This window comes from Parasteatoda tepidariorum, chromosome 9 (genome assembly GCF_043381705.1).
Source record: "Parasteatoda tepidariorum isolate YZ-2023 chromosome 9, CAS_Ptep_4.0, whole genome shotgun sequence".
NCBI lineage: Eukaryota > Metazoa > Arthropoda > Arachnida > Araneae > Theridiidae > Parasteatoda > Parasteatoda tepidariorum.
Window position 1 is genome coordinate 38182404 of NC_092212.1, and position 26047 is coordinate 38208450.

General features: G+C 28.9%; 1 protein-coding gene across 5 annotated transcripts; it reads left to right on the top strand.

The window, feature by feature from the left end:
• Positions 1–3805: 3805 nt before the first annotated feature.
• Positions 3806–26047, top strand: LOC107444587 (adhesive plaque matrix protein 2). Of its 5 annotated transcripts, XM_043055323.2 has the most exons (14): positions 3806–3989; positions 5210–5311; positions 7574–7678; positions 10199–10300; positions 10488–10589; positions 11113–11214; positions 11400–11501; positions 11689–11790; positions 14974–15078; positions 17582–17686; positions 21326–21430; positions 21519–21764; positions 24346–24436; positions 25948–26047. In XM_043055323.2, exons 1-14 carry the CDS (start codon positions 3905–3907, stop codon positions 25973–25975), a joined length of 1482 nt encoding a protein of 493 aa, XP_042911257.1. In that variant the 5' UTR covers positions 3806–3904; the 3' UTR covers positions 25976–26047. The 5 variants fall into 5 exon arrangements, with proteins under 5 accessions (XP_042911257.1, XP_042911260.1, XP_042911262.1 ...); XM_043055326.2 differs by lacking the exon at positions 10488–10589; XM_043055328.2 differs by lacking the exon at positions 7574–7678.

Sequence of the window (26047 nt, forward strand, 5' to 3'; positions counted from 1 at the left end):
GTTGAAAATGTATGTTTCATAGGTAAAAGACAATGAAACTGAATTAGATAGTAAGTGGAGAAAATATTAACATAGTTAAACATCTCATACTTAAAATATTCTCTACTTAGGTAGTAATTAATAAAAAGGTATTAATTATAATAAAAGATAATCTTTTAAACACTAGTAATACTATAAAAATATAATTAAAGAAAAATTATTTGATGGTTTTATCAATTCAATAGGTATTTTTTGTGCGTCATATGCTTGAGCTTGACAAACCTTTAAAATCGTGAGCTGTAGCTTAATATACAAAATGTTGAGATATGCGATTAGTTCTAATTCCTTCATTATTAAATCTTGACATTTTCAAAAATAAATATGAAGACTGCTGAAAATTACACTGGTAAACCAAATTAATACTCATATTACGTTGATACAAGTACTTGATTTTACCTAATTCCGGTGTGTGGATTTCAAAATTCAAATTAGTTTTCCGAAAGCTACAGATTTGTTTTCAAAATGTATAGCTGCCAACTTGTACAGCAGCTGAGAAAATTTTTTCTTAGAGGTAGCAACATTATAGCTTTTTAACGTAGTAAATCTTCAATTTAAAATTTCAAAAAATTTTAATTCTATCACGACAAATCAATAATTAGAAAAATATGTTGACATTATCTATTTGTTATCTTATTTAGCCCTTGAATGTTTAAGTAGTTCATTAATTATTGTTCCTTTAATTATTGCTTTATTACTACTTTCTAAAGTCTTTTTCAGTGGTCCTACAAGTTTGCAGTTATGAAAATGATACTTTAAGATAAATTTACGTTAGTCTGGAGTCACAAGTTTATAAAGATAGTATAAGTTTCTATGCATGAATGTACACATTTGTTTGAAAAGAACACCCAAGACAAAAAAATAGATTTTAACTTATCGCATCATAAATTAAAAAGTATTATTGCCTTCTTCCTACAATTTCCTACGTTTCAGAGAAGAGCGGATGTTTAACACTCACTCGATATTAAAACAATACTAGGCCGGAATATATTATTAAGTTGCAAAAAAACTATAGTTTCTTGAGAGATCACATATTTGAAATCTACTACGTAAAAATTTATAAGATATGTAACACTATCAACACGACCAAAGCCCAGTAGTACGGACTCCAAGAGTCATGAAGCGTATATTAAGCGTACATTAATATGATGTTGATGTTGGTCTTCTTTTATGACAGCCTGCGTATCCAACTTCCAGTTCAGATGGGTGGCTACAGGAGTTATCTTCTAGAAATTCATCGAAGCTAACGTTAGTGCAAGCAGTAAGGTTGGTATAATTGGTTGGCAACTTATTATGTGTTCTAATTCGTCTCAAAAGTATTCTAATTTCCTCAAAAGTATTCTAATTTCCTCAAAAGTATTCTAATTTTTAAATGACATTAATTTATCATTTTTATTTTGGGGTCATGTCCCTTTTTTTTAAAACTAAATGCTGGTAAGAAAATCAGTGCCCACCATTATTATTATAATTTTTTTTTAGAAAAACAAGAACTTTTTGTTCTCTCTTATGCATTAATGATATGGCCAGAAATGTACCAGACCTGTTTATTTGCAGAGTGAGACTGCAGATTGTAAGCCTAACCCCTGTACATGCGATAACTAAAAGGTTAAAGGATTTCTGTGATATTTGTAATATAAAAGAGTGACCTGAAAATATGCTAAATAATTAATATATACTTAAATTACGAAATAATATATAAGAAATATATTTAAATTACGTATATTCGAAACATACTTAAATTACGTATGTACGAAATATACTTAAATTACGTATGTACGAAATATATTTAAATTACGCACGAAGAATATATTTAAATTACGAAATAATATGTATAAAAAAAACACATTTTCTTTCTGATTAAGAGCCCCTTTTTTTAACTGATTTGGATTTCTAACAACAAAATATAGAAAGTAGGACAGTGATCGAAAGTTTTAAGACCTTAATGTTATTTTTACTTTATGCGTATTTTGAAATGTCTCAAACATTTTCTACACAAATCAAAAACATTTTGAACACAATTATAAATTTCGTTTATGCGAAGATAATACCATGCAAAAAATAATTTCTTAAATTTATTTATTATGTTTTATTCTTTTACATAATGTTTCGTTAAAGAATTTTTGAATTTTAAGGTATACAAATATTTTTATTATTTTATAGAATGCAATTTCATATTTCAAACTATAAAATTTTAAGTGTAATTCGACAAATAGTTTTGTGAAATAGATGAAGTCGTACATCTAAGATTCGATTTCCCAGAAATATTTGATTCACATATTTCTCCTTAAATCAGCCGCTATTTCTTGAGCGCATATATTTGTGTGTTATTATATATTTTATTAGCATATTTGGGTACATTACTTTTCAAAATTTTAAATATAGTAAAAAATGTAAGTCGCAGAATTTATTAAAGTAAAATTTATAGTAAAGTAAATGAAATGTTAAGTAAAGTAAACAAATATATTTTTTTAATTTCAAAGAGAGAAAGGAATATTTGCTCAATTCAGAAGAAAAAGGAATATTTGATCAATCCAAAGAAAGACGGATATATTTATTCATTTCAAAAAAAATATTGATATATTTGTTCAACAAAATCCAAGAACTTAACTTTTTCACTGCAGCAAAAGATAAATTGTATTATAAAGAACCAAAATTTATTTTCTATAATAATTTCTTCTTACATAACTTCTCATCTTTCTGATCAGTATAAATATTTAGAAGCATCATAAACAGAATTACCTAAGAACTAGTTATTTTCATAATTAAATTAATTATCAACTAAATTAAACAATTTTAATAGTGATATCACGCTCCTTGAGATTAATGTAAAATGTAAGAGCTAAGCCTAATTTTGAGATGAGTTGTCGAATTCGGTGATCACCACTTCTAACCGTTTAAAAATGTCCCAAACCAGCAATGATCAGTGTTGGTAAAACAAGAGTAACATAAGTTAATAATATTTCTCCTAAGTTATAAATTAGTTGTCAGTTAAAAACTAAGTTATTTTTATAATTAAATAAGTTATCAATTAAATCAAAAATTTTAAATAATGTTTTCAGAGTGATATCTCGCTGATTGAGATTTATGTAAAGTGTAAGAACGAAGCCTAACCTTGGGATGAGTTGGCAAATTCGCTTGTCTCCACTTCAAACCGTTTAAGGTTGGTCCAGATGAGTGATGATCAGTGCTGGTAGAGCAAGAGCAACATAAACTAATAATATTAGTCATTAGTTCGGTATTTTATTGCAGGAACTGGCTCTTCTGATCTGAATGCGAATATTCCATGGATCGAAAGTAAACTTTTAAAATAACGTTAGTATCTTATTTAAAACCAAAGTATCCATGAAAGAAAATATTTGCAACGAAGGAAATTTTTAGAATGAAAATACGTTAGAGAATCGTTTTTAAAGAAAATGAGAATGCTGAGTAGAGTTCAGTGGCTCTGGATGGAAAAGTGGTTAAACTTATTTAAATTCAATAATTAAATAATAACTAAAAGACGCAACAGTTTGAAACAAATGATTCGTCTTTGCGCAATCTATTAATGACTATTTTAAATTAAATTTATTTAATAAAAAATTCAGTGCAGAAAAAATGCATTTTGCTACGACTAGAAAATACTATCTGCCTAAGTTAGAAAAGTTGGCAGCTACGGGAAAGATACTACAGTAGTGATTTGATCTTTCATCAATTGTTACGTAGGTAGATTGAAGTAGCTCCATTGGGATTGTTTTGTGTGTGTGTTTGTTTTGAGCACTGTAAGTCCCTTTCTTGGAAATACTTACAGATAAAAGACATCAAAGATTTTTTATCAGCTACATCCTTAAAGAAGCTGTTTTCTTAAATCACAATCAAAGTCTTTTCCAAGATGCGCGTTTTTACTTTTTTACTGATTTCTGTTGCTTATGTTGCAGATATATATTCATTCAGTATTGATTCTAAATTAAATGCAGGTAATTAAGTTTTAATTTTATTACTTAATTATATATATTTAATTTTAAAATTTTTAATTTTACAAAGTTCATAATTGATATTCGTCAATATATATTTACTCCAACATTTTATTGATATATATATTTACTCTGCACACTGATGTAAATATTTTTTCATAAAAATAGATTAAATTCATTTGGAAATCATGTATCGGGAGTTTCATGTAAAATTATGGGGATCTATAAAACGGAAAGTTTCTATAAAAATATAGAAAACCCTTTATTTACTAAGTTATCTAAGTAACTAAGTAAGTTCATTTACTAAGTAATTTTGCATTAAGGGTGATTAAACTCTGTTAATTACTTTTTCTCTCTTAAGCATTAAGCCTATTCTGCTAATGGAACTTCCAGGTATAATACATTAGAATGGGATATAAACCACTGAAATACTATTGGAGAAAAAATAAGACGATCAGAAAGTACGAAGAACTAAAGTTTCAATCCATCAAACCGATATTTTGGCTATTTGTTTATAAAATTATTCGTATTATTGAAGTCAGTATAAAGACTCAGGGAAAAACAGTTATTTTCCTTACTTCTTTGAATTCGTCTGTAATTTAACATATATTCCTGTTTTTCTTTTATCCGTTTTTTTCTTACAGAAACTTTTTACAACGTTTTGAAAATTTTTACAATATTTCTTTGCAAGGTTTTTAAAAACTTTGTACAAAAAGAAAGTTGCTTGTTTTTTGCTCTTGGTGGCTTTTTTTCTTTTTTCTTTTAAAGTGCTTCTTTGATAAGATGTACTAATCTAAAGATGAACTTATGACGAACTATTTTACTAACTTTTTAAAATAGAGTTTAAGTGGAGTTTTTAATGGAGTTTTGGTTAATTTTGCCAAATTGGAACAAGGGATATTTCTACATGAATTTTTGAAATATTTACATGTAATGGTGAAGAAATTACTTTAAATCCAATTTACCAAACAAATAATTATACATCAAAACAAAAATTTTCAACCATTTGAGTCAATTTTTGCACAAAACCTAAAAAAGTTGGCAGACCTGGGCATAACGGACATTTATGGATATCGTACCTCTATAATAAAATAATTCCTAGTATTATGTAAATTGTTGTTTAAAAGTAAATCTAACAAAGAGAATTTTCTCAACTTTTAAATTTTTATCAACTTCTTTATTCATAAAAGCATCCTTCATTGGTTTTTACTTTTAATTTTCAGTGTGTGACTGTGGAGATGGAAAATGTGAATTGGATGCAACTGATTCACCAAAGCCCTGTCTTTGTAATGCCAAAACGAAGGCATATAATAGTAAATGTCGAAGTAAGTTCAAAGTGATTTATATAAAAGTAACACTTCGGTAGGGAACAGTTTTCCACCTTGGACAAATAGTAATAATTCAAATAACTTAGAAAATTTGCAAAAAATGCATTATAATTTGGTCAACCATTATACTTTATTTTGCAGAAGAATACTTTAATCCACTTTTAAGAAAGAATTTGAAAGAAAAAAAACATTGCCCGAAATACATCGAAGAAAACAAAATATCACCCTGTTAATAATTTAATTTTTATTGTAATAGTAAAGATATAACCTAGCTTATAGTAAATAAATATGATGTTTAAAGAATTCAGATTTTGAAAAACTTGTAGACTTGAAGAACCATTTAGATTCGCACTTAGATCATGAAAATCCAATTATTAGAACAAAAGTTATTAAGGGTGATTTTTTTACTCAATTTAAAACATAGCGACTAAAAGAACCATTTAGAATCGCGTTTAGATCGTGAAAATCCAAATATTAGAATAAAAGTCAGTAAGGGTGAATTTTTTACACTCACGTAAAACATAATTTGAGAGACAGAAACTGTTACTACAGGTTTCAACTACACATACCGAATGCAGAATTTCCCCTCAAGGGGACGCAAATGTTTACACTGGTCTGAAACCCATGCGGTTCAAAATACAACACTCTACCCTAAATATCTCTCATCAGGATTTAACGATTTTAACAAAATTATATTTAGATTGATTAGTATTTTGTGAAACGCTTAAAGCTTTCATCGGTATTTAATTTTCTTTGGTACATAATAACATTTGATGTTTTATGTATAATATCATTTTTTGTACATTAATAAAACTTGAAAGCGTAATTTCATTCTTGATAAAAATTATAAACTACTCAGTTGAACTTATACAGCAGTAATTTATTCCAAAAAGATAATCGTATGCTTTTGCAAGCATGGGAAGAAGTGTTCGAGCAATATTCATGATGAGAAAAATTCATCCGAATTTCCAGTTTCATAGCATTTTCGAGGGTACGAAATTTTGCCACTTTACTTGATTTTAAAATATATATGAAATTTAAAAATATTCTTATCTTTTAAAAATTGAAGTTCTTGTGAAATTTTTCTTTCCAGTAATAGTGAACTGAAAAGGTAATTTTTTAAAAAAATTTAAATTTTCAATATCTGGTATTTAAACTAAAGATCATAAACATTCGTCTAAATCAGCTGTACACTTTTTCTTTCGTTTGTGGTACCCTAAAAGATCGATCTTCTTTTGATGAAACACCAAAGTTTATTGAATAGATTTCATTAGCAAATATGAACACATTAATTAACGAAAGACCATTAATTATTTTTAAAATTTTTAATGATTAAATTTCTATTAATTATTTTAAAAATATTTAGTCAAAGAAATTTTTGTCATCATATTGTTTTTTCAATTTTAGTCTTAAAATTGGTTCTTATGTGGAACAAATTGTATTCCACAAGTCTGTAGGTGCGCAGATGGCTTAGTTCGTAATTTGAATTCAGTGCATGCATAAACTGAAAAAAAAATGAATGAACTAAAATATGGTTTTTATTTAAATAAAAACGAAAAAAGAAGAAAATAAACGGTGAGAATGTTTTCAGAGAAACATTTTTCTTAATTGTTGAATTTGGTTGTTTTTATTCGAATCGAAATACTGATTTGATTTTTCACAAATGCACATATTCTTTTCATAATTTATTAACTATTAAAAAAGAACGTTCTTTTAAAATTTATCTTTCACAAGCATTGTAATTTCAAAAAAAATAATGGAAATATTAAAAACGTAATGGATTATTAATTGGCTATAAATTTAAATACAGGCATCGAAAATCATAACTTGACTCTCGGAATCCATGTGACCAATGCGCTGAACCCTAAAACTCTGCGGAATTCTCATTAGATGCTTCTCATAAAAAGGAATTTTTTTTATATATTTGTTTTCATTTATTATATGTAGTGGTGGTCAAAATTCGTTCGAATTTATGTAATAATAGCGCAATTGTTATTTCGTGGTTCTCAGGGAATAGACGTTGGTTATAGAATTACTATTTTTTAATTAATTATGATTTTCCCTTCATTCAAACGCGAAACAACTAAGTGTAGAATGTGCATAGGATCTAGCAACCTTACGCACTGTTCTAAATAAAGATATGTTTGGACTTCTTAGTATTGAATTAAACGTTATTTAAAAACGTATATGAAGGCAAGGGTAAAATTTTTCTACAGATTCCTTTTACATGTTTTTTTAAAAAATTATTTTAATATTTAGGGTGTGACTGTGGCGATGGTCCATGTGAACTGGATGAATATGGTTACTCGAAACCTTGTATTTGTGAAGGAAAATTGAAGAAACTTCCCTGCGGAAAATGTAGACGTATGTAAAAATAGATTTATAAAATACATTAAAAACAGTTTTCATTTAAGACTATCATCTACACAAATGAAGCAGAATGATAGTGTGCATGTTTGTTTACGTGTGTTGTTCTAAAAAAAAAGTTGAAAAAAATTAACAACTTAATAACTTTTAATCTGAAAATGGGATTTTTATTGATAGGACATAAAAGTAATGGCTCTAGAAACTAACCTTAAACATGTTAAATAACATAGAATTCATACTCACAATATTTTAAGTTACTGAATCTTACACATAAAGGCAAGTAGCAGGCTTTTGGATAAACATAATGCTTGGTAATGGGCCCTTTCTTTCTAGTAAAGTTAAATTAAAGTATTTTTGGAATTGAAATTGTTTTAAGAACAGTAATTGATATAAAAAAAACTAATTTAGTTTATAAAAAAAGCCATTTTCTTGGTGGTAAATATATTTAACATGACCTATTAAGAACTTACTGATTTTTTATTTTTCTTTATTTACAAAATAAATTCCTTAAATGCTTCAAACTTCAAAAGGAATTATGTATTTTATAACTTTTATACGTTTTTTAAAAGTGACAAATGGTTACCAATTTTATTCAAACTCACTTCAAGAAAGCTGAAGTTATTGAAAGAAGGAAACCTAAATTAAAAGTGGTAAAACGTGGTGGTAAGTATACTTACCACGGCCTTCAAAAGGGTTAAACACTATCAATATAAAGATACATAGTGTTTAAATGTATTTTGATTCCATCCTCTCTCAGCTAACATTCAAAAACATGGTAGCCCAAAGTTACAACGTACTATCGATGGTGCTTGAGAAATAGATGTTTTATATTGGAAGTTGCCTCAACTTATCGGAAATGTTTTCTAGATGAATCGTAAATTAAGTATAAATATTGTTTTGAACATTTAAGAAATATTTTTTATTATTCACTAAAATTAAAAAATTCTCATCTTTGATAAACAAAAATGCATTTTAAAATTTATTAAATTGCAGTTCAATTTTAATCTCTTGTTATAAAATTTTACTTGATAACTATTGGCTGCAATAAATTTAAAAAAAGAGAGTATGTAGAATGGTATAGATAAAATACATAAAACTATAAAAAATAATAAATAAATAACGAAAATCGTTTTTGGCATGGTACTATCTTTGGATTTACGAATTTAATAATTGTGTGCTAAAGTTTTGTAATTCACTTAAAAAGTTCTCGATAGATGGCGAAATAAGCAAAAAGTAAAATTAGCATTAAGGGCTCCAAACTTTCGACCGCTTTCCTGACCAAGCAATTTTGGCTATATTTCCTTGATTGCGGCTACTGCCTATATTTTGAGAGTTTGAAATCCTACTACGTCAATAAAAGGTATGCCTGTTCAGATAAAGTAATGTCTGATTTCGTTACTTAAAATATCGTCGGCTTTGATTAATTAGCATATTTTAAGTCACCACTTCGATTCGTTAAGATTGAGTGAAGGTTCCATTATTAGATCAAAAGTTATTCATGGTTTTTCAATTTTTATTTTGTGCACTGTACATCTAGAGTAACTCGTGCTGTTTGAAATATGTTCTTAAAAGAGAAATTTCTTCATCGTTTCCTTAGATTTCACAAATACAATTTCAGATATAACATTTTAGTTTAAACTATTTCCTGACAATACTTAAAAGTTTTTGAGACATAAAATAGTTATTTTTAAATAGTCTTTCTGTACATCACCTTTTAATTTTGAATGTTCATATTAAGATAACACATTACTAAAATTAAGAAGAAAGAAAACGTGCACTCGTAAAAAGACAAAAGAAAAAAAAGGATTCCTAGGAATTGTACAGATGAATTCCTTGGGATGAACTCGCTACTACTGTATATCTCAATGAAAATACGATATACTTTATGAAAGGTTGGCGCTTTTTACAAAATATTTTATGGAACGGCAAGCAATTAAAAACTAAACCTTTCAGAATTTTTGCTAATTTTGTAAACATTTTATAAATGTCACCACGTGACAGTTGGTACTAAGTGGCGCTTCATATGACCCTCTGAAACATTTACGTGTAGTTGAGAGTAAAATAACTTTACATCAAATTTAAAAAAAGAAAGAATCATACATTAAAACATAAACGTGACTACCACTAGAAGAAATGCTATCCAAAATTGTACAAATTTGGTTGCTCCATGCTACGTATGAATAAAACGAATAAACGTGATTAAGCATAAATAACATGCGCAAAGGGAAACATACCATAGTTTTGGCTTTAGAAACAAGAATCCTCTTCAGAATCTGAGCACATGTTTCGTGCAGTGACGGAAAATCAGTCTCATTTGAAGAAATTTGTTTAACCAAGTACAAGATTCATAAACTGATTCATAAACATAAATTTAGTTCTGGAATTAATGTTTACTTGATTCTGAAACTAATTTTTATGGGAAATGTCATTTTAAATTTCAGTTTTAAGCAGTAAATAAAAATTATTTGGTTTCCTAATTGCTACTTTAAAATTAGCATAAAAATTTACTTTATTTAGTGTGTGACTGTGGTGATGGGAATTGTGAATTGGATGCAGATGGTTATCCAAAGCCTTGTGTTTGTGATGGAAAGTTGATGGAATATAATGGAAAATGTAAAGGTATGTGCAATGCTCTTCAGTTAGAAGTAACACTTCAAATTACTTTATATGCTATTAAATAGCATTTTAAACAAAACCATGTTACTTTTAACGATTTGTGAAATGTGTTTCAAAAGTGTATCAAACTTAAAAAAATTCAGTTTTCTTTTTTAAGTAAAAAACAATTTTTAAAACTTTAAATACTTAGTGTGTGACTGTGGAGATGGACAATGTGAATTGGATGAAAATGGTTCACCAAAACCTTGTGTTTGTGATGGCAAGTTGAAGGAATATGATGGAAAATGTAAAGGTATGTATAAAGTTTTTCAAGATAGTTTTAACCTTCCCCCACGTTTTAAAAAAGTTTTACTTTTCACTTTAGATAATACTATGATTAGGCTTTTATATTATCTGTATATTAGGCTTTTATATTATCTATTTGAAATGGCATCTAATTTAGAAAAACACGTCGACTTTACGAAACAGAAAAACGATTTTCATAACTTTTAATACCAGCGTTAGACTGTGAAGATTGATAATGTGAATTGGATGTAAATGGTTCCCCAAAACCTTGTGTTTGTGATGACAAGTTGAAGGAATATATTGAAAAATGCAAAATTATGTGTAAAGTACTTCAGATAATTACTACATTTTACTACACTTTAAAAATGCTTACTTAACGCTTCTAATAAATCTATGTTTACACTTTTATTTAATTTATGAAACATCATTTGAAATTTTATATAATTCAAAAAATATATAATTTAAAAAATATAGCATTTGAATTTAATTTATTAAATAGAAATTATTTTTTCATTACTTTTAATATTTAGGGTGTGACTGTGGAGATGGACAATGTGAATTGGATGAAAATGGTTTCCCTAAACCTTGTGTTTGTGATGGCAATTTGAAGGAATATAATGGAAAATGTAAAGGTATGTGTTAAGTACTCCAGCTTTACTTCTCTTTAAAAATGTTTACTTAACGCTTGGAATAAATCAATGTTTATAATTTTATTTAATTTATGAAATATCATATGAAAGTTTATATAATTTAGAAAATATAGCATTTGAATTTAATTTATTAAATGGAATTTTTTTTTATTACTTTCAATATCTAGTGTGTGACTGTGGAGATGGACAATGTGAATTGGATGAAAATGGTTTCCCTAAACCTTGTGTTTGTGAAGGCAATTTGAAGGAATATAATGGAAAATGTAAAGGTATGTGTTAAGTACTCCAGCTTTACTTCTCTTTAAAAATGTTTACTTAACGCTTGGAATAAATCAATGTTTATACTTGTATTTAATTTATTAAATATCATTTGAAAGTTTATTTAATTTAGAAAATTTGGCATTTGAATTTAATTTATTAAACCGAAAAACAATTTGTATTACTTTCAATATCTAGTGTGTGACTGTGGAGATGGACAATGTGAATTCGATGGATATGGTTTCCCTAGACCTTGTGTTTGTGATGGCAAGTTGAAGGAATATAATGGAAAATGTAAAGGTATGTATAAAGCTCTTCAGTTCAGATAGCTTTAATACGTCACCATACTTTACTTAACGATTTGAACAACACATGTTAACATTTCTTAGCGATTTGAGAAATGTTATTTTAAAGTGTATCTAATTTTGAAAATGCTAAATGTATATATTAACATTCTTTAGTATTTTTAATAATTAGAATATGATTATGAAAATAGTTCTCTGAAAACCTGAAGTATGTATTAATTTAAGCGTTATTTGAAGGAAAATATGATGTGTAATAAAATACAAAGGCCATGCATTAAATTCAAACACTTTCGTAAACAGATATTTGATTACATTTATGAGTGCGTACTTGGATTTTGAACGTTTGTGCAAAAAATTGCTTTAAGGAACAGCTTAAAAGCTATTTAATAGAATTCTTTAATTGAATTTTGTTACATAATTACGAATACTTTAAGCAAAAGTATAGCATGTTTATATAGTTAATGATGTTTATCCAGGCTTTTTCTCAAAGGGAAATTAAAAATCTACAGCTTAAATGCCTTACATTTGATGCAAAGCTATAATATCTAACTATGTAGTAGTAAAGATTTATCTTAGTTTTGGAACTGGGCAAATATCTTAAATATTTAAAAGTTATTTAACTTTTTTTAATAATCGTCTACTTGGCTAGATATGTCCATATGAATGAGAATTATCAAAATCAATGAATAATGATTCTTCATTTTTAAAGCCCATATAATGCAGAGTTAGAATCAGCGTTTTAATAATAAAGATTATTTCAGAAATGCTTTTCGTTTACTAAAATATTCCTTTTATTTCTCTTTTTTTCGTTTTCAAAATTTTTTTCAGAATTAACAATGCTAAAGATAGGCTTAACTTGTCCTAACAGTCATGAATAAATCTTGCAAATTCTCACCAGTCATTAAAATAGAATGTTATTTGTGTGTTAGTGCTGTTTTTTAGTGTTTTTAGTGTTGTTGTTTAGTGCTGTGTTTGTGCCTTCAAAAATTAAAATTAGTGTTGCTGTTTTAAAAAAACTTTCTAAAAAAGCTATTAAGAAGGAAATTGATGTCAGGAGATTGATATGATATTTAATCAGATTGGCATGATCATCTATCAGATTGATACGATATTTGATCAGAATGATATGATCATTTATCAGATTGATATGATATTTGATCAGATTGACATGATCATCAATTAGATTGATATATTTGATCAGATTTATATGATCATTTATCAGATTAATATGATATTTAATATTAGCACGTATGAAACGATTGGGATTAAATTTGCGATGGAAAAAATATAATTCTAATTTCGATCGAGACTTTTTTTAATGATAAATCAATACTGATAGATTGATCATACTTTATTGAGACCAAAGGCAATCATTGGATTACAACAGCTTTTCAAACCAACATTTGAAGTAAGGCAAATAAATGAATACATTTTTAGACGCAGAATAACAGATTCGGCATGCTCCCTCATCCATATCCATTGTTTTTTTTAATTTTTTTAATCAAATTTTAAAGGAGTTTGTCTGTTTTTTTTTGGATAAATAAACATAGCTATATATTATTTTGATTCTATTCATTTGATTAAAAATGGTATTTTAACAAATGTTATTACAAACATTAGAATTTCAAGTAATTAGTTTACTTATATTAAAAGTAAAATATTTTCTTTTAGCTTATAAATCAACAAAGCAGATATTTTCTTCTTTTTTAATACTCACACCAAAAATTAAAATTAATACTATCGTCTTGATTACGAAGCAAGTTTAATTTCTCGAGATGAATATTTTTTAACAAAATCTTGAAAATTAACGATAATTAAATCATCAATAAATATAAAAACAAATTGCCTTTAAATTTGTAGTTATCAAATGTATTATTATTAAAATTGTGTAGGTAAATATCCACCTTGATAATTTTTTTATTTTTATTTTATAACCCAATTTTTTATTTTATAACCCAATTTTTTGGATTTACTACTACTAATGTTCAACTTCGTAGCCTTGTAATTTTGAACCTAATCCAGAAGACAAGTGAACTCCTGAACTAAGTATCAGGAGAAATTTACCATCGTGGAGGACTTTTTGATGGAACTAACCCGCATTTCCGTTTCATGGAAAGGAAATCCACGAAAACCATCCACGGTTAGCCTGATGCCAAGGGGACTCTAACTTATGATCCGTCTACCACTTAGAATATTTTGCATCAGTACGGTAGTCGGTGCAAGCCGGATACAAATTCTTATCGGCCAGCCATCTCTGTGATTCGAACCCAGTTCACATCATTAGAAGGTGAAAACTCTATCACCTGAGCCATCATGGCTCTAACCTTATTAATTATAAACCTTAAACTATCCATTATAATTTTATTGCCTGACGCACATCCAATTTCGGTCCAATCCAAAATAACTAGTAAATCAAATGCTCTTCAGTACTGCAGTAAGAGCGCGTCGTAAAGGAATCGTCTGTTTACGCTTCTAACTCTATTTACGCTTCTAACTCAATTTACGCTTCTAACTCAATTTACGCTTCTAACTTTATTTGCACTTTTGTTTTCATATTTTGTAATCTGGCAATCTTCTTACGAAATCATTCTTGAAAGATTCCGGTACGTGTTAAGTTCATTTGAATTAGCTATTCGCGTTATAAATTTCATTTTGCGTTTTGTTCTGTATTTTCTTCATATTTTAGTTTCTGTTTTTTTCTTAATATGTTTTATTACGTACATCTTGTTTACTTAATGTGTTATATTTTCGCTTCAATTTTTTAGGCCTCCTCACACTATTGTATTGATATATTTTGCTTCGGCTATATTGATATAATATTAGAAAGCACTTCTTTTTGCGGATATGATCGTGTGAGCTGATGAAGAGATTATATCTCTTCATTATTTTGTTTTCCGGCTTTTAATTATAAATTTATTTTTCTAAATAAATTTTTTTTAAATATTTTTCTCAAAATATTTTATTTAAATTTTTTTCCTTCTTTTTTCATTAATCTTTATTATTTTCCGTGTTTCTTCCGTATTTTTAAACTTATTTTATGAATTTTATATATTTGTATACTTACATCTTAAGAGCAGTAGATTTAACTCTTCTTTTTTTTCCCTTTATCATTTTTATGATATATATATATATATATNTATATATATATATATATATGAATATCCTGTATTTCTGTTAGAGTGTTTCTGTGGCAATGGAAGTCGTTATTGCAGTTTCCGAGAGGATGGAAAAAAACAATGTTCCTGTAAATCAGACTACTCTCTAATAAATGGTACCTGCAAAGGTATGTAAAATTTATTAAATGAAGTCTCTTTGCTTATACTTTATCCTTTGTTCGCTTAATTTAATGATTTATTAATGGATTTACTATTTTTTTTGCCTTTTCTACGCAATATGTAGTATGAATGTCCACGCATTAATATCTTTCAATAGTACGTTTTTAGATATTCACTTCTGCGTGTATGAGTCAATCATCTCGAATACGTGTATGAGTCAATTTCAAATTTCTACTGGAATTCTGTGCATAGTAATTGAATTCTGTTTCTAATTTTTTAACAAACTATATCAAAAACAAGTAAACAGAATTAAAACTAAGAAAAAGGGAAGTAATGAAATATTTTAAAAACTTCAAAACTGCATTTTACAGTAGTTTAAAAATGGGAAAATGCTTTATTTTGAATTTCGCAATACAATTCTATTGGGAACAAAAATTCCCTCTATGCCTTTCGACAGATTTGTATCCTAAGAGGACTGACAAGAATTAAAATATTTTCTTCTTTTCACACTAGAGTAGTTATTTTAAATTATTTTTGCTGTAGTATCCTCAAATGATCGAGTCTATTTTGGGAAAACTTTGACTTCATAAACGAAATCCATTAGCAATTGAAAATATACGAACCAAAAAAAGAAAAATAATTATTTTGAAAATATTTGAAGAAAAAAAAAACCTTCCGCCAATATTGGTAATAAAATTAACGATAGTATTAATGTTCACGAGAAATATTAAGGAAAGTTTTATTTTTATTATTTATGCAATATATGGTTATTGAAATTTTTTGTAAGTTTCATATTTCTTTTCCACTGGGCTTTTACTAAAATCATTTAATATGAGCCACCATAATATTAAAAAAATTATGGATTATTTATTGTATATAAATTTAATTGCAGGCATGAATTATTTAATAAATTATGTTAAAATAATAGTTCAAAAAAATCTTAACTCTCAGAAGCTCAGTGATTTTTCCCCAGAACCGTATGGCTCCGCAGAATGCATTTAAAAAGCCGTTTCTCTATAGCAGCCATACAGAGATGCCCACTTGCTCCGGACAGCAGATATTTATTTTAAAGTGGTAGTTTATCAATTGTGACTCTTGGTTTAATAAATTCAATTTAGTAGATTTTTATCCACCCCTATTTCTAGATAATTCGTAGGCTTATATAATTCACCACTTTATAGTACTTATGTCATGCTATATCTTTTAAAAAGCAAGCAAAAATAGTCAAATAATTTCAAAACTTACTTTATAGTTATTTACCGTTTTTTAAAAATTATTTTGGCCTGTCCGGAGCAGTTGGCATCTCTGCCATTAGAATAAATTGGGTTAACAACTTCTGTTTTCATTACCTTTTGTATTACCAACTCATTAATAACATCGTTCAGTTCATAAAACACACTATTTTATTCATTTATCTATTTATTTATTTTTTTTGCTTTATAAAATGTATTGATTCATTTTCAAATATATTCAACATAACAATAATATTAACCAGTTAACTAGCAATATTAGATTGTAATTTATTATTAGAAACAGGTATAGTAAGATGCTGATCACACTGATGAAAAACATTTAGATTGCTTATCTTTCAGATGGAACCTTCTATTCGTATCACTTTGTTTACCTTGTTGTTTAGAATAATAAGTTAAATTTGTATTATATTGTTATTTTTCATTTGTAAATTTTTTTGCTTTATAATCTTTATAATTGCTTAATAATCATCCCTCAATTAAAATTCATCACTTTTAATCCAAGAATTACTATTATGCAACATGCTTCTTATCACGAAATTAAGCACTAAAAATGGGTTCAAAATTTTTGTGGATTTTCTGCGTTTTGGGTTACCATGGGCACAGGGAAGTGATTATTCACCTAAATATCCACAAATTTCAGCTCCTGAATTTTTCCTGCACTTTGATACAATTGAAATCAAAGTTTTGCATGCTCTTATTAGCAATATTACTCGAAATGTGAGGTTAATCTCGTAGCAAACTGGATGATAGTTTTTTCTTTTAAGTTGCGCGGAATTAATTAAATATTTTTGTAGGAGTTTGGTGAAAGTTGCACAATATAAAAACTTTTTAAGTCAGTATTCACTAATGTGTAAAAAGATACCATTTTTACTTTTTTTTAAACTTAAATTAAGGTTTTGTTTTTTAATTTCTCCTCAATGCTTTTTGTAACGAAGGCCCGTGTCAACAAGACCCAAGTATTACTTTTTACTACATAAAATTTGAAGAAACATGCCCATTGATTATAAATGTTTGAAAAATACTTTTTTTTGCCTTAAACATTTACATCTATTATCTCATTATTTTGATTGCAAGACTCCTAAACATTTATTTATACATAGTTTGATTTTCAGGTTTAATTTATTTTCATAATTTCGTTTCTGTTAAATTATCCAAGCAACTAAAGATTATACAATAAAGTGTTTTAAATTTGTTTTAAGTTTTTATTCAGAAGAGATGCATATCTTAGTATTGGATTAACATTAATTTATTTCTTTAGCATGTTATTGTGGCAAACAAAGTTACCGGTGTACTTACAATGATAATGGACAAAAATATTGTAAATGTTACGAAGGATACATTCAGAGGAATGGTATCTGTGAAGGTAATTAAAAATTTTAATTTCCTAAATAAGCTTCGTTTATCCTTATTGACACTTTGTATCTAGTAAATATTTAAATAAGTGAGGCAACGTTTTTTTCTGTATTTTTTACGCTGAAATAAATAGGACTGCATACCTGCCAACTTTTATGCCTTTGGCTTAAAATTTTATTTCTATCTTTAACCCCTTAATGATCGGTTAATTTTCAAGAAAACGGTAATAAAAGTGCCTATTTTTTTGGCTTTTGTATTTGTATTATGTATTTAATTAGTGTTGACATCTTGTTTAAAATAAACTAACTATCTACAATTACCTTAAAAATATCCTGGTACTGCCATCTGGTGTGTAAAATGAGGAATAAAATGTTTTCCTGGCAAAAGAAATGAATTAGTTTTATTCTTATTGTCGCGTTAATACTGACACTCCAGCCCGTCAATATCACGGGAGCGAGAAATAGAGGCGAAACCTCACCCCGTCATTTTCACGGGAGCGAGAAGGAAAGGGTTAAAGTGGTAATAAAATGTATGCTTTCTTTATATTACTTGCATTTATAAACTTAATATATAATCTTTTTAACCACCACTATTTTTGAAAAAATTAAGCATATATATACATATGCAATACTGTCGTGGTAGTCCGCATAAGCTTTTTCAAAATGCAGCGTACGTTTCTGCCTAAAATTGTAATTTAAATTCCATTTTACTACCACTGGAGAAAATCATCCTTGAAAGGATTAAAAGTTGGCAGGTATGGATATTGTTGAATGGTTTGAAAAAAAAGTAAACTCCCCCGTAAACTAGCTATGACTGAAATGGTTTTACTACCAGCATTTCCTCTTTTCCGTTTAGCTTTCACCCCTGCCCCAAGCGGAGAAAGTTGGGGGACTAAAAGAGTTGGGGCTTCTGGGAATAAAGGACAAGTTAAAAATTTCAGACATAAAGCCCTTGCAACTACAGATCTACTAGTCCTATTGACGCGTATTGGGTCTCATTCAAATAGGCGTGGAAAATGAATTGAAAACAGTACTGTGATAATAGCAGTATGATGAATAACTATCATTATACTGCTAATAATGATAGTGATAAGCAGTATAATGAAAAACTATCATTAATTTTCCAGTAGACAAGTCAACATGTTTCGGTCACTTGAAAAATAGTAAATTCTTTATGAAGAATTAAGTTTCAAGTCATAGAAAATCCCCTTTTATATTCTCTAGGGCATTTCCATGCGTTATATCGGAGAAAGCGCTTTAAAGTGTTCAAATTTTCATGGTGGAACCGATATGTTGATTATACATTTGTTTTAATAAACAGTGATACTAATCTATGAGGGATCCAAGTTCACTATTTTTCTCGATTGTGAATTCGGTTAATCTCAACTTTCAATTAATTTTAAATGCAGATGTTAATTTTATCGTGCATTTTAAATTAGATAATCCTGATGGTTTTGATCTTTCCGCCTATCGTAAATATTTCTCGGCTTTTTCTTCCCTTCCGTCATTTTTAATTATTCTAACTGACAGAGAAAAAAACAAAAATTTTTTTTTCATACTTTTGCTTTCCATGATCTCGACCTCTTCTATGATTTTTCCACTTCAAATTCCGAATTAGCGTCCTCTAATAACTTGCTGTTAACAGTAGATTTAACCTTTCTACACTTGATTCAGTTTTTTCAAAACTTTCTAGACCGAAACCTCTTAACTCTTCTAGTCGTCATTGCAGATTTGCTACAATACCTTTTTACCCCTCCGTTTACTATAAATTTGACATCTTGTCTCGTTTGGATTTTAAGGCCATCTCTAGGTCTGTTAACACAACTAAATTTAAGTCCCTCATAGATCCCGTATTGATAATTGCTGAGGCATTCACCACTTAATAATGCAATCTTGGCTACATTAAGCAAGTCAGACACGTTTGAAAATTTAGACTAAAGGAACTCGCTAGATTTTTCCATTATGCAGAATTTAATAAATAGTATATTACAGTACATTGTTGGAACCTTACGCATAATTTAAATTCGATAAACCAAAATTCTTTTCTTCCTAATCATATTAGGTCATCTTGATGCTCTGGAATATAGTTTGCTTCATATGAATTCCGATTCCATAGTTAACGATATGTTTTTACCAAAAACCCTCACTATTGCATGGAAATACATCCTATACCGATACGTATATTTCGGCATCATTTCGCACTGCTATAGCGCTTTTTTTTTTTTGGTTTTTCGCTTTTCACCTTTATTTTATTTTTCTTTATCTCGATGGTCGTTAATCATTTTTTTAAAATCCGTTTTGTGTTCGTATTTTTCATTGATCTTGGTTGCTGTGTTTCGTACTCAATAATTTTTGAAGCTAATATAATTTCCCCCCTTCATCAGTTTCTTGGCATTATTCATTTCAACTACACTGGAGGACAAAATTAAGAGATGGAAGACATTTTCCCAAATATCTAAAAACATACTGAATATAAATAAATGATATTTGGTATGGATATAGCTTATTCCATGATAATAAAGTATGCAAAACAAAAATGAAAGTGCCATTCACTGGCAAGACCTATTGCCAATAAATCCAATGTAGTCTGAACTTAAGGATAAAATATGACAATAAAAGTGAGGCTTGTGCAGTGTGTGTTGCCTCTAGTATGGTGTATTTTCACCCCTGACAGATAGCATGTTGTTGTTGTTGTTGTTGTTCATTTACGTCGCACTAGAGCTGCACAATGGGCTATTGGCGACGGTCTGGGAAACACCCCTGAGGATGATCCGAAGACATGCCATCACAATTTTGATCCTCTGCAGAGGGGATGGCACCCCCGCTTCGGTAGCCCGACGACCACAGATAGCATGTATACAACGAGTATGCATGCTGTTAATAAGGGAGTTGAGGAGCACTTGTGGAAGACCCTCCCATTCTTCCACCAGAGCAATTTTTAACTCCAGAATGGTACTGGGGGGAGGTTGGCGCATAGCAATAGCTCTCTCAATAGCATCCTAAGCATGTTTAATAGGATTCAGGTCAGGGGATTTGGCTGGCCAATCCATTCGTTGAATATCCTCGCTTTCCAGATTCTCATCAACCATGAGAGCCCTATGTAGTCGCGCATTGTCGTCCATAAAAATGAACCCAGGGGCAACAGCGCCCCTGAAAAGACGCACATAGGGCTCTAGGATCACCTGCCTGTACCTCTGGGCATTCACGGAACCATTGTCAAACACATGGAGCGGTGTGCGGGTATCTTGCATGTGCGAATGAATGTGCGAAAATGCTTTCCATCTCCTAGTTTCGTCCACCAGTGTATTTCACTTGTTCAATATGGCATTGTCAGGTATATAAATGGGTACAAGTCAAACATTATATTTCTCAACTATTCTTTGTCTATCGTCTAGAATTCGGTTTCATTCGATTCAGTGTAAACTAGGCTTCATTTGTATTTATATCAATATTTAAGTTTTTATCCCTCCTCCTTCAAATGACATCTGAGATCATTCGCCTTTTTACCTCTTACTAAAATGAGGTTATTTATTAGCATGCAACTAGGTATAATCAATTTCGCAAATTTTTGTACAATTTTAAATCTTTGTTTTTTTTTATAGAAAATATGCAAATCCGATTATTAAATTCATTTGAATTATTTCCTTTAGAGTGTTTCTGTGGCAACGGAAGTAAATTATGTTTTTTCCATGAGCATGGACAAAAACACTGTGTTTGTGAAGAAGGATACTCTCAAAGAAATGGGACCTGTAGAGGTAATTGATAATTAATTTAGATCCTTGCTATATTTTATTTAAGGTTTATTTTATTTATCTAATATTTAATTTTACATTATTTCAATAGCCACATGTGAGTGGAGTGGAGACTGTTTGAACGATGGAATCTGTGTTTTTGAAGAAGGCAGTTATTTTTGTAAGTGTCATGAATATTTCAAAGGTGATAAGTGTGAAATAAACGAGGCCTGTAAGCCAATTGAAATTTCCTGTGAAGCCATGAAGGCAAAGTGTAAATATGTGGCATGGCTAAGAAAAGCTTTCTGTGAATGTCCACCTTCTACTCAATACGACTGGAATTTGAACTACTGCGTTGGTATGTATACATTTACAAAATGTTTGCAACTTTTAAATTGCACATTTTGGCCACGTCTAGATTTCTTCCCTGGCAGCACTTCATGTTCCTGCGACATAGGCCCTGGGTTCCAACTTCGGACAGAACAAGGTTGGCACAGCTTTTCTTTCCTTCAATGAGTTAATAATATGAGTTCCAAGCGTGCCCAGGGACTAAACAGTAGAGGTTCCGCGTTCGGCTGAGCACCCAATTTAGAACATGTGCTCCAGCTCCCAGAGCCCAAGGTCGAGAAAACTGGGCTTGGCACAGAAGGCCTCAGATCTCCGTGGGCTGTTGCGCCACTGAGCTTAGTTTAAATATTTAACATTTATTTCCTAAAATGTTTCCATGTTTTTATTTTTATTTTCCATGTTTTAGATTGCTTTGAAGGGGATATATGAAATTGATTTTGGAGAATATGAAATCGTGAGTTAAAAGAACTTAAATTTTACGTCATTACATTCAGTATAAATCTTCTCAGGCTTCCATGTGCTTCACTTGACCCTTCAGAAAGACTGAATGCTTGTGCGGTGTATTTTATGGTGCATTTTGTACGTTATAGGCGTTAGTATGTAAAAAAAAAATATTTATTTGTAGCACAAAGATGACTCATGATACCTTTAACTTATTTATAAATTTTTTATTGATATTTTTTTTCATATAATCTTCTTTTTTATATCTTCCAACACGGTTTTGGATTTCAATGCTTAATTTGAGACCAATTTTTATCTTTTTATCACTGTAAACCTCTAAATATTATTTTACCCTCTATGCGTTCGTAAAAAAAGAATAAAAACGTCAACGGGAAACTGAGAATGAGCAACTAGTTATCCTTTCTTTTGATGACGCTTTTAAAATTATATTATCCCGAGTTTATTGACAAAAAACTTAAATATTTTCCGTGATTTCGTTCTAAATTGAAACAAATACCGGTTTTAAAGCGTATTTCTGCGTCTCACCTAGTGAAACAAGTGGGCTCGTTGCATATCAGAACCTGTTGAATTATTTTCTTGGCATCGAATAACAAAAGTTGAGACAAATATTTACATAGGAGACGAAACAGTTAAAAGGTTTCCCCTTGCACGTGTTGTGCAATTACGTTGGAGCATGGTCTGTCTAAAAACTGTTGTTATAAAAAGTTCCTCTCTAAGCTCTGTAGTTTGACTTATGTATTAAGATCTGTGTAGTGATAAAATGGGAAAAATTTATTAACCAATAAAGTGTCTTTATTTAGTAAAAAGTGGTGCACACACACAGACACACACACACACACACACACACACACACANTAAATACAAAAAAACACGAAGAAAATTAAGAAAAACAATAAGTATCATTTATTGCGCATAAGCTGCAAGTAAACAGAACTCATTAGATAGGTTCAAAATGAAGATAAAAGAAAGGAAAATTACAGACATATGAAGAAAAAAAAAAGGGGGGGGGAAGAAAAAAAGCAATAAAAAGAAAAACAGGGGGGAAAAAAAGATAATATTTTTTTAAAAAATCCGGAAGATAAAAGATATAATCTTTTTATCAGCCCACACGATTATATCTGCAGAAAAGAGTGCTTTCTGATATTTCTGACAGGGCTGATGAAAAGATTATATCTTTTATTTTCCGGATTTTTAAAAAATTTTTTATCCTTTTTTTCCCTCCCAGTTTCTTTTTATTGTTTTTTTCTCCCCCCCTTTTTTTTTCTTCATATGTCTGTAATTTTCCTTTGTTTTATCTTCATTTTGAACCTATATATATATATATATATATTCGTATCAGGAAAGAATAAAACATGTTTTATTCGATGAATATTAAAAATACTTGTTTCGAAAACGAAGTTTTGTACAGCTACATTTCAACTTTAAAATTGGTTAAATATAGTGATTAGAATGGAAACTTAGTGGTTGTATTTTATTCACTGTGTAATAAAATGGAAACACCATGTGAAATGGCGCGGCATAACTTTTTTGAGATTCTGGAATGCAAAGTAATTATTAAAATTTGAATTCGACGAAAGATTTTTAGCTAAGAAATGTAAATTTACATTATAACGGTTAAGAAGCTAAAAAATGGAGTGATGAGGTTTCAAGGAAATAAGGTAATGGGGAGGTTGAACTTAGACTAGGAATATTTTTGACAGAGATGAAGCTAAAACTTTATTAAAATGAATTAACTATGCCATTATTACTATTGTTATTTTAATATTAACTCCATATGTAATTTATTTGAAGAAGTATTATGCAATTAAATACGCAACTTATTTTATTTTAAAACAGGTGACAATTTAGTAAGTTATAAGTAAAGCAATATTTCAACACTGCTTCGCCAAGTATTTAATGAGAATGGCCAGAGTTTCGTTTGAAATGATTTTATTTCAATTCATAAACTAAATTAAGAATAATTTGTATTAAAAAAATGTTAATTTTCCTACGTGAGCTACTACTTTTTATTTTCATTTTTCATTTAGAATTTTTATTATTGATATACTCAATTATGTCAAAAGTGCTATTTTAAATAATATGTATACGATAAGAACAAAACTCATAAAAATTTTATTTATATTTTACAGAAAAACCAAGTTCATTGTATTTCATACTATTATGCATAGCATCAGGCTTTCTCCTTATATCCACATTATCTTTAATCATTGTTTACAGAAAGTAAGTTAACTGTAGGTTTGTGACATATTTCTAATCCTATACGTTATATTCTTTACAGAGCACGTTAATAGATCTTATGATAATGATAATATAAAATTGAACTGTAAAATCGAAGAAATATAGGTAAGAAAAAGTCAATCGGAGACCTTATAATTAATTTGTGAAGCTGGGTCTATTTTCGTAACGTGTCTAATCATGCACATTTTATCGTTTCAACAGGAATGAACAATTGACTGGATCGCGATCAGTTTAGCAAATCAGAAAATGGATTTATTCCGACAGTTTCATAGATCAGATATACTCATTATTACACAAAAAACCTAGGTTAAATTTAAAAAAAATTAACAAATCATGCAATACACAAATTTTTGAACCTTGGTAGCCCAAGAGATAGTGCGTTTGTCTCCCAATGAGGTGAATCAGATTCAAATCCTAGCGTTGGCTAGTTGAAATAAGTACTGATCCCTGCTGGCTCAGTGTTAGACGAATCATAGTTTAAAATCTTCTTGCCAAGGGGCTAACCATGAGAAGTTTTCGTACTTTTTCTCTCCATGTAACAAAAATGTGGTTTAGTTTCCACAAAGGCAAGCTTGTCCCAATAATTGATTCGGTAGTATTCATAGTTGTAAACTCAGAATTGGGTCGGCTGTTTAATTTCGGCTATATAAAAAGCCACATAATGTTTTAAAAAAGGCTCCTATTTACTGAAATTAGAGTTATCAAATAGGAGATATTTGAGTTCACATATCCCTTGTTTCAAAATGTATCTTTAGAATCTTTAATAAAAACGAAAACAGAAAAAATACTCATTAATTCATAATAAAGTTAAGAAAAAACAAAAACGCTATCCAAATCAAATTACAGTAGAAAAACTAGGATGTATTTAGCATCAAAACAGTTTTTATTAGAGGTTGAAACTTGATGATGCCTTTAATGTTTGTCCTCCAACCCCTCTCTGTTTTCTGCTCCAATCGAGTGAAAAAATAAAATTAAAAAAGTTTGTATTTTTCATGTTTTAGGGCAAAATTTTATTAATTTTCAAGTAACATTCTGAAATGTTAACAACAAACCTGTAATTTGTATTGAAATTAATAAATTTCTATTACGAATTATGAATCTCAAAATGTTTTGAAATTCATTACGATTTATATATTTCTTCCATAATTAAATGTCATTAAAGTTTTTATCACAAAGATTTCAGAGATTTACTTATTTATTATTAAATTGAGAGATTTCATTATTTATAACTTGGTTGAGCAAGGTATAAGTATTGATTTTGTTGCGTTAATCACCAATAGCAAAGAATATGTTCGTTTCTATATTTTCCTTCACTAATTACGGATAAATATGCTTCTACTAATTAAAAACAACGTATTGAGACACTCCCAATAACGAATTGAATTTTTTTTTGACCGTATTACAAGCTATTCCGACACGTATGTTATAATGTATTTAAAGAAATTGAAAATGTGATCGTTATTGCTTTTTTAACCAATAAGTGATTTTTACAGGTTTCGAAGCAAAATCAGCAATAAATAAAAGAAAGAAGACTACATTTGTTAACATTTTAATGTGTGTTATGTTGAATAGAATAAATTTTAAGTTAAAAAA

Bases quoted from the DNA above. Each gene is read 5' to 3' on its own strand.
- LOC107444587 (XM_043055323.2), top strand. From the start codon at position 3,905: ATGCGCGTTTTTACTTTTTTACTGATTTCTGTTGCTTATGTTGCAGAT. The intron at 11,215-11,399 runs GTATGTGTTAAG...TTCAATATCTAG, and splicing joins ATATAATGGAAAATGTAAAG to TGTGTGACTGTGGAGATGGA. The intron at 11,791-14,973 runs GTATGTATAAAG...TATTTCTGTTAG, and splicing joins ATATAATGGAAAATGTAAAG to AGTGTTTCTGTGGCAATGGA.